Source organism: Cucumis melo, chromosome 9 (assembly GCF_025177605.1).
Source record: "Cucumis melo cultivar AY chromosome 9, USDA_Cmelo_AY_1.0, whole genome shotgun sequence".
Classification (NCBI taxonomy): Eukaryota; Viridiplantae; Streptophyta; class Magnoliopsida; order Cucurbitales; family Cucurbitaceae; genus Cucumis; species Cucumis melo.
In genome coordinates, this window is record NC_066865.1 from 18,403,610 (window position 1) to 18,413,010 (window position 9,401).

Here is a 9,401-nt window from a genome sequence, read left to right on the forward strand (position 1 = left end):
TTTGGGAGTTCACTACATTAATAAACTAAATATATGTCGTATTGAAAAGCAAGTGTGAATAATAATATTCAACTCGATAATTATTTATTCGAGGGTGTTCTTTTACACGCTTACGCTTCTAACAATTTCAAACTATTAATTAAACATCGGAGATTAAAATGTCAATAACCAATATACATACTAAACTCAAAATTCATTAACCAAATTAAAAGTATATTTTGTCCAATAATAATAAACCAAATACGTAGCTTATCTATCAACACTCATTAGGTGAATTCAATCTCACGTGCAAAATACTCGTGTGCATTTTGCTCTGTATAATCACTCAATGAATCTTTCAACAATTTTATAAATTAGTAAAGATATGCTCTTTAAAACTAAAAACACCTCTACTGTGTTGTGTATTAAAACTCCCGACGAGTTCTTTATATTTTTTGTCCTACACACCTCTTGATCAGCATCAACATTCGATCGTCTAGAAAAAAAAGTAAATTATACTCTCTCTTTTGAAAAATTATCAATCTTATATATATATATATATATATATATATATATATATAACATAAGTGTTCGATTTTTTCGATCGACATCATAGACCAAATTTTTGATAGCGTAGTAACGATATGTATTATTATTATAATTTGTATAAATAGATACCAAAGTAAGGGGTGAGGTACAAATTCATTGACACATGAATTAGTATCTATGGGTAGGACTAATGAAAACTTGTAGAACGTACACAAAGGTTTTATCTATTTAATTCCATATGAGTTAACTTAATTATTTTGTATTATGCCAATAGCTATAATATATAACATATATTCTTAATTATAACTTTATATATATAACCTATACAAGGACCATAGTTTCAACTACAGGGGCCTGCATAGCTTGCTCTGGCTGGTCGTTTTCATCTTCTTCGCCTTCCCATAACTCTGGCAATGCCTCTTTTATATTGTGAATGCTACCTAAGGCATGGTCGGCTCCGGGGACCAACTCCCAGCTTCCAACCTGCGGTAACGACGATGGCATTATATTGAAGAAAAGATAAATTAATTGCTTAGGTCCTGCAGCTGCCACTGAAGGCTGAAGGCTGAAGGCTGAAGGCCAAACAAATTAAATATAATACACACTTACTATAACTGTATGAAGGCCTGCTGCTTTTCCGCTCTCGATATTTCGAACACTGTCATCGAAAAAGATCTGGGATGGAAAAGGAAAAGTTACAAGAGGGAAGGATTTTTGATTTTGTTAGCAAAGATTTGATGTTTTGAAATAAGAAGAAAACGACAAACAAATTTACGTGGTTCGTTACGAAGAAAATTAGTTTATATCTATTTTATAATGAGTGAAATTCTTGAAAAATTAGATTAAGAGAAGAAATATTATGATGGGTGGTTCTATTACCGTTTTGTTGGGGTGAGTATCAGCAATTTTGATAGCAGCTTGAATTGCTTCAATGGATGGCTTGCAAAGGATAATGCCATTGCCGCCATTACATTTTCTTTCTAATGATGGATTGTTGTTGTTATTATTATTAAGAGTTTCAAAGCATATGACACCTTCGAAACAATCTTCCAAATCCAACCTTTCAAGGACTTGAGCTGCATGGGCTTTGTCAGCATTAGTGAAGATCTCCATGCATGCATCCAAACATAAAAGATAATTATTAGCATGCAAGTTTATCAGAAGAAACCAATTTAACAATTAACAACCAATAACGAGAGAACTTGTTGGAACAAAACGTTCCAAATTTTAAAGCACGAAAGAAATTAAAGAAGTCAATAAAGAGAATTTACGTAGAAAATGCTCAACTTGGAGAAAAACCAAAAAATGTGAAAAATTGCTACAATCATATAGAATGATTTTTTCTCTTATGGTCTCCATTCAAAAAACACTCTCAAAACTTGTGGTCTCAGATCTTTTATACCCACTCTCTCAAATTAGAGAATACAAAAGAAATTTAATTATTTAATTAGAGTTAATTTGCATACTAAAATTTTAAAGTGCATACATGGACTAGTTTTAAATTTTCTAACTTGTTTCCGATTAGAGTTTCTTTGTTAGGTCAAATCCGGAATTTAGAGAAAGTTGACGATACCGCATCTTAAAATAATCAAATCACAATGAGAAGAGTAGACTATGTATTTTATGAACATGTTTTGATATATATACTTTTTTTTTTTTAGTGTAGATGAGATCCTGACGAAGTAAAGAGTGAGATATATACAGAGGATTTAAATAATTTCTTGCAAGTAGGAAAAAAAATGGTTCAATAAAGACTTGAAAAAGAAAGAATCTAATTGTGAAATATATATTATATGGGATGATGGATTTAATTGTGTATGTGGTTTGCTTACAATTTTGCGTTGTGGCAAGGAAAGAAGGAGGTTCCTCAAAACAGGATCAGGGTTCAATGAGTCATAGGGTAAGGCACCATGCACATACGCATGGAACTCCTCGTTGTCAAATTCGTAACCAAGAGCCTGAAACATAAATAAATAAATATAAATACCTCACATCATTTTCTAAAATTCTAACTCCTCTTAAATAATATAAATAAATTGGCTGACATTATATTTTATAAACGCTAACATCCATTTTTTTTTCAAGGACTAACTTGTTTTGATAACTCTTTCTTACACATTAAAATGTTCATTTTGGTTTAATAAAATTATATGTTACAAATATTGGTTTATCACATAATAGTTTATTACCAATAGATTTTGTTATATTTAACCATTACTTCTAAAATTACTACCTATTCTAAAAAATTACTTTCAATATAATTTCAAGCCCAAAGAAAAATAGGATGGATGAATTCATTTGAATAATGTTGTTCAAATTTGATGAAGAATTCCATCAATAATTTATATTCAATTAATGATGTTGAACTTTACATCAGTTAATTAGCTTAAATTAGATTAATTTGTAAATTATGAATCAAACTTTGTAAATTAAAATTTCAACGATTGTTAATTTTTATTGCATAACATATGTATGTATATTTAGTTTCGTGTACATGATTTGTAATTAAAACATTTAGATCAAAAAATTGATCGGGTGGTATTTTCAAATATAGTAAAATGAATCCAAGATTAAAATATAGTAGGCTCTTCAATAACATACTCTCTAACAAGATAAACATGTGGGAAAATATATGCAACCTGGCTGGCTTATGGGCAAAGAACAACACTATTTAAAGATTTTTCTTCTTCGAGTATTGCCTTTAATATTAATGCTTTCTGCTAACTTTACTCAAGCTTATCTCTAGCCCTGTTTTGTAATAAACTATGTATTCCTCGTAATTTATTCAATATATTATGGGGTGATGAGGGTGCTCACTTAATAGGGATGCTTGAATACACCTACTGACTATTGGTATCTTTTCTTTAAAAAAAAATAATATTGATAAACACTAATTTAGTATATAAGTATCTATGGTCGATAGAATATGCAATTTTGTTATATTTTTAATAGTTTTGTTATTTACGACCATTTTTCTTTCATTGGTTTAAAAATGTGTTCTCACTGGCCAATCATACACTCTGGAATATATAGAAAGAAGAAAATTTATTTTCTTTAAAAAAACGATAAACGTGATATCTCATAGACTTGTTTATTTTATAAAAAGAATTGAAAAGAAGAGGGGAAAGTGATCTTTTGACAAATTACTTCTTTTTTCAGTTTCCCAAAATTTAGCTCTAAAATATTGTTAAAATTTAAAAAAATAAAATAAAAATGATTATTAAAAAAGTTTATTTCTTCCTTAAAAAAACAAATGCGTTATTGAACCAAAATGTCTAGTAACCCTAGCTGAACAAATAAGTGATTATTAATATATATTAAAAGCCCTTTACCTTAAGTCCAGCCATGGTTGTCCCATGTTCCATGTACAAGTCCAAGCACATTTGAGGCACTTCACTTTCATCCATATGCAAATACTTCAACATATACTCTGCATATATATTCATTATTATCCAAACAACAAGATTATATTATCCAGTAACATTAATAATATAAGTAACTTTAAAATTATGATTCGTGTGTTACCTTCAATTTTCTTACGACATGCTACGTTGATTCCACAACTTCTAGGGTACAACGTATCATCCATATCTATAAACACATGATCTCTTTTAGATTGGCATGTGTGTCAACGGAAATAGAGAGAAACAAAGATACAACAATATATATATATATATATTATACCAAATAACAAACACTCATATTTGGAGCTTCGTCCATTGGACATCTTAACAACATCCATCTTTGGTAAAACTACCTAAAAAAGACATAAAATATGATCAAAAAGATGGTCAAGATATAACCTGAACACAAGGCTAACCTAGTGCTTATGTTTTAAGCAGAACGAACGAGGCAAGAGAATAAAAACCTCTGTAGAAATGGATTAATGTTGGTTCAAAATAATTACCTATGCTTCCTAGTTTATATAGATTTGAAATTGGTTTGATGCCCTTATTGATAAAAGAAGATACTAGCTAGTTCATGCAAGTAGATATATGATTTTCCAAAAACCGTCGAATGTGAACATTATTGGAAAAATATTCCCCAAACATACAATGTTTCGTACGGTGAAAAGAATAATGGGCTCAGGGAATAATATAAAAGGAATTAATTAAAATTCACTTTGTACATAGTGTAATTATCCGCAGGATAAATGCTAATTTGGGTGTTAACAAAAAATCTATATAAAGGTAGACATGTCGAAATAAATTACATTTTGTCGGTGCAAGTATTAGATTTAGTTGGTTAAAAATCATTATACCTTCGACTTAATCGATGAAAAAGCTATATTTAAATCTCTATTTTTACGTAATGTTGAACATGCGTTTTATCGAACGCAAAAAAACAATTACAGAAGAAGAGTTAACTTTTTTCGTTCTTCAACACTCTATTCCATAAATAATAAATAAAGATCACAATTTAAAAAAGGTGAAGAAGAGAAGTAAAATTTGTTTCTTAAATCAATAGAATAAAAAGAGAACAACAAGGAGAGATTTTAGTTTAAAAAGCAATACTACAGTGGCTTCAAGTAGAAGTGAGTAATGTACTAAGCATATATCATTTTAACATTCCAATGGTTATTGGATTCCTTTTATTGATAGAACTAATTGAGAAAAAAGTGTGCCAAGTTGATATTTATGGAAGAAATTAAAGTGCATGTCTTGACACATATTTTTTTTATCTACATTTGTTGATCTTTTAACGCCTTTCGCTTACAGTGTCAAAAGATCTTGAACAAGAGAAATTCGTTACGTTCTTCTTCTTTTATCCAGTCTTCTTTACTTATAACTTATAGAGAAAGAAAAGAAAAAAATAAGTCTAAGTTAGCAACAAAGATACACAAATATACAATGCTATACAGACGGATATTGAAATTCTAGTTTATTACCTTTATTTCTTTTTCTTTCTTCTGTCTTTACTTTAGACTTTATTGATTTGTTACATGATACTTGTTTCTTTTTGTTCACCATCTATTTGTAAAAAAAAAATTAATATAATTATTCAATGAAATATATATAATGAATATAAACTCAGACGTCTTTGTATGCAAGATAGATCGCCATAGATACAGATAGATGAAATGAATATAGATTTATACCTTTTTGTATATATGATAGATCGTGATAGATAGATATATAGATAATGCAAATAGATCGAAATAAATATATATTCAGACCTCTTTGTATGCGAGATAGATTGAGACATTTTTGTTAAAGTAGTTATGAGGATATAAACAATTGAAGAGGAAGATGATAGACGAAAAAGTAGTGAAGAAGATAAAGGACTATAAAGAAGATTAAAAGTTTGAGCAAGTTCTTTAACCTTTTTATAGTCCCTTGATTTTGATATTTTTGTAATTATGAGTGATTGAAGCTAGTTTCTATAAATGGTCGTTTATACTTACATATAGAATCGTTGAAACTACTCTACATGATCGTTTATATCTAAACATTTTCTGCATCTTTTTATGTTTATTACTTTATCGTTTATATATATGGTTATGTACAAAATCGTGTATGATGATCATTTTCATCGTTTACTAACATTAATCGGGTGCGCTCAGATAATTTATCACATGTTTATTGAGATAGTTTTGTTATTTCACATCGTGGGCATGTGGGTTTTTTTAGTATTTTAAATTATTTGTAAAAAGATCCCTTTTTATTTTATATTTTGAATGACAACAAAATTAATTGTTGAGATTTAAAATTCAAGAAAGCAGAGAATCAACCGACAAATTCACAAGAAAAGACGTCGGATTATCGAAGTTATCTGGTGAAACTTCTTGAAGATAACAGCCATGGCCTCCATAGTCTCAATGACTGTGTTGCCCACTCTGCCTTCTCCTTCACAGGTTCTCTTCTAACTTCCACTTCGCTTCGAACTTTACTACACCTCCATTTCCATCCTTCTTTTCAGATTCCAAGTCTTTTCGTTCCTTGTAGCTTGAAATCGAGTGATTTCTGTTCATTTTTGTTTAATTTCTGCTCCTTATCCTCCTTTTGTTTATCTATTCGAACACCAGTTGTATTCGTTCTGAATTTGTTTCATCTACAGGGTAAATGTTGCCTGCCCTCGTTCAGTTCTAGGTCGATTTCTTTGCAAGTTCAAACTACGAACTCCCCTGTAAGAACACTGACATGGGGATCTCAACGCTTAAGTTTTCCTACCTTGAGAGAAGCGTCTGCTATGAAGAACAGAACACTCATCTGTGTAAACTCTGCAACAAAAGTAAATGAGTTATTGTGTTTGTTTGTTTGTTTCTTAGTTCTTAAATTCTGAGAAAATGGAAAACTGTTCCAACCCATGCTGTAGTTTTGGATTGGAATAAATATTTTCTATCTTTTCGACTTGGAACGGATTGGATATTTCGACATTTGCGGACTGAATTGATCTTTTGTTTAGAAATTTCCTTGTTTTTTTATTGGTTAGGTGCCCATTATAATTGTCTCTGTTTTGTTTATCTTAATTGCTTTGTTTTCTTACGGTACAGGATGTAGAGCTCCAAGCAGAAGTATCAACAAAGTGTTTCTTTGATGTAGAAATTGGAGGTGAACCGGTAGGTAGAATCGTGATAGGACTTTTTGGGGATGTTGTTCCAAGAACGGTAGAGAATTTCCGAGCCTTGTGTACTGGCAAGTTGGAATTTCCACCATCTTTTTAAGTATAATTTTCCACTTTGTTCACTGATTTATCAATAAAGTATCACGGTGCAGGGGAGAAGGGATATGGGTATAAAGGATGCTCTTTCCACAGGGTGATTAAAGATTTCATGATTCAAGGAGGGGACTTCACTAATGGAGATGTACTTTCTCTCACTCCCTGAACCTTGTCTGTATGTAGATTCATCTGTCCATACTCACAAATGGAGTCTTAGGCTTTCAAGAAAAGATGGCTCCAATCTGATAAGGACTGTGTATTGTCGTTGCTTGGCTGCAGGGAACCGGAGGTGTTAGTATCTATGGTCCCAGTTTTCGAGACGAGAATTTTTCATGTATGTCATGACTGTAGTTCTATACAACCGTTGTACTTCTGGAATGATTAACCTTTGGCTGGAATATGTAAGGAAATCAAACTAAAACTGCCATGACACTGATAACTTTTTGACTTGTCTGCAGTGAAGCATGCAGGACCTGGAGTACTTAGCATGGCCAATGCTGGACCTAATACTAATGGAAGTCAATTCTTCATCTGTACTGTAAAGGTAATTCAACTTCAGGATCCTCTTTTTTCTGATGTTAAATTCAACTGCAGACTATCGATTTGAACATGAATGATATTATTCCTCTTTCAGTTTAATCTTTCTGTTCTGTAAGGCATTGAAGAAAAATAGCTAGAGTAGTAGGAGGAAGAGAAATTTATAAAGAAGCTCAAACGACTAATCATTAGGAGCAAAAATGTAGAAGTAATGGAAGCTGGTTGTTCATTATCATTTAGCACAATCTTGTCGAAAATGAGGTTATGGATAATTGCAAAAGTATTGAGATTGCATTTAATCTTCTTGGTTTATAAAGGGTCTATTAGTCTATTGCTAATCTTGTATGCTATACTCCAAACTAGAGAAATGTAGGATCCTTTTATTCAAAACGATTTTATGACTAGTCATTAACGAATTATAAACAATCAACTATAGTCTATAGATTTAGGACCATGTGTTCTTTAGTAATATGTTTCCAGCAGCTTTGCACAGAGATTCTTTTTGTTCTAGTGCTAGTTGTCTAGATCATTTGTTTTCTAAAAAATGGATGTTCTATGGTAGAGACATTCAGGGTGGGATGGGCCTTTTTCTCATAGGGTCGTCCTCAGTTTGTAGATGGTGTTTAATTTTGTAGATGGTGTTTAATTTTCTTCTATTGTGTCCAAAATTTATAATCTTATTTGTCTTTTCGAAATACAACAGTTGAGGTTTGGAGACTTTTCTTTTCTTTTAAAGACAACTCGTCTGACTCTATAACATATGAGTGTCAAGAAAACACCTAGGAAATTATATTCATTGAATTTTCTTGAAGGCATACTAGTTTTTGTTCACGATAGTATTTTGTTAACTTAGTTTTCTTTTTCTCCACATCTCTGTCAACAATTAATGCATTTACTTTCACATCACCCAGACGCCATGGTTGGACAATCGCCACGTTGTATTTGGACATGTGATCGAAGGAATGGATGTTGTGAAACAAATTGAATCCCAAGAAACAAGCAGGTTAGATATTCCTCGCCTGCCATGTAGAATTGTTAATTGTGGAGAACTGCAGGTGAAAGTTGATTAGCCTTGTTGGAACTGTAGCTATTGATTTCTTTGAGGATTAGGGGTTTGCATGTTGATTCATCTTAGTAGTTTTGGGTAGAGTATAGCATGAATTTCTTAATTCTTGGGAATCACATGTAGAGGGATGGTTAGATTTCTTGTATTCTCTAGTAGCTGGTGTATCTTTGTCCATTTTTAACTTAAAAGTTATTGTTCCACATGTACATGTGAGACTCATTTAGTTAGCTACGAGTAGCGAGATACGTATATTATTGTATCTACTTTTTTTATTATTGTATCTACTTTTTTAATTAAACATATATATATGTATTTATTGTTGCTTATGATTTTCTTATTTCTTAGTAAGCATTGATATCCTAGCCAATTTTCAATAATTAAAAAAGAATTATGAAAACTACATTTAGGGTTCAAAATTTGGTTTTGATGTTAAATCAGTGAACCAACAAACCATAAAAACTATTAGACCACGTATGTAGGTTTAAATTTCAAAAACCAGGTAGTTACTAAATGAACGATTGTAACACTTCTCTTGATTGCACCATCCCTGTATTTTGCTTATATCTGTTATGATCATTGATGCATATGCCTCAAGCTGTCAATTGTGCAT

At 31.2% G+C, this 9,401-nt stretch overlaps 2 protein-coding genes across 3 annotated transcripts; one reads left to right on the forward strand and one right to left on the reverse strand.

The window, feature by feature from the left end:
* Positions 1 to 736: 736 nt before the first annotated feature.
* LOC103483024 (uncharacterized protein C24B11.05) lies at positions 737 to 4,455 on the reverse strand. 2 transcript variants are annotated; one of them, XM_051090335.1, is made up of 8 exons: positions 4,397 to 4,455; positions 4,213 to 4,285; positions 4,054 to 4,119; positions 3,861 to 3,958; positions 2,361 to 2,486; positions 1,408 to 1,635; positions 1,138 to 1,203; positions 737 to 1,011 (listed from the first exon to the last, which is right to left on the reverse strand). In XM_051090335.1, exons 2-8 carry the CDS (start codon positions 4,268 to 4,270, stop codon positions 850 to 852), a joined length of 804 nt encoding a protein of 267 aa, XP_050946292.1. In that variant the 5' UTR covers positions 4,271 to 4,285; positions 4,397 to 4,455; the 3' UTR covers positions 737 to 849. The 2 variants fall into 2 exon arrangements, with proteins under 2 accessions (XP_050946292.1, XP_050946293.1); XM_051090336.1 differs by lacking the exon at positions 4,213 to 4,285 and having other exon boundaries at positions 4,349 to 4,448.
* Positions 4,456 to 6,213: 1,758 nt separating this feature from the next.
* Positions 6,214 to 9,120, forward strand: LOC103503694 (peptidyl-prolyl cis-trans isomerase A1). Its single transcript, XM_008467996.3, has 7 exons — positions 6,214 to 6,382; positions 6,586 to 6,759; positions 7,022 to 7,163; positions 7,245 to 7,333; positions 7,468 to 7,522; positions 7,647 to 7,732; positions 8,637 to 9,120. The coding sequence occupies exons 1-7, from the start codon at positions 6,329 to 6,331 to the stop codon at positions 8,793 to 8,795; spliced, it is 759 nt and encodes a 252-aa protein (XP_008466218.1). The 5' UTR covers positions 6,214 to 6,328; the 3' UTR covers positions 8,796 to 9,120.
* The last annotated feature ends 281 nt before the right edge of the window (positions 9,121 to 9,401 follow it).

Bases quoted from the DNA above. Each gene is read 5' to 3' on its own strand.
- LOC103483024 (XM_051090335.1), bottom strand. From the start codon at position 4,270: ATGGATGTTGTTAAGATGTCCAATGGACGAAGCTCCAAATATGAGTGT. The intron at 2,487-3,860 runs GTAAAGGGCTTT...TTTATGTTTCAG, and splicing joins CAACCATGGCTGGACTTAAG to GCTCTTGGTTACGAATTTGA. The intron at 1,204-1,407 runs GTAATAGAACCA...TTTCCATCCCAG, and splicing joins ATACTCACCCCAACAAAACG to ATCTTTTTCGATGACAGTGT.
- LOC103503694 (XM_008467996.3), top strand. From the start codon at position 6,329: ATGGCCTCCATAGTCTCAATGACTGTGTTGCCCACTCTGCCTTCTCCT. The intron at 6,383-6,585 runs GTTCTCTTCTAA...TTTCATCTACAG, and splicing joins CTCTGCCTTCTCCTTCACAG to GGTAAATGTTGCCTGCCCTC. The intron at 7,733-8,636 runs GTAATTCAACTT...CACATCACCCAG, and splicing joins TCTTCATCTGTACTGTAAAG to ACGCCATGGTTGGACAATCG.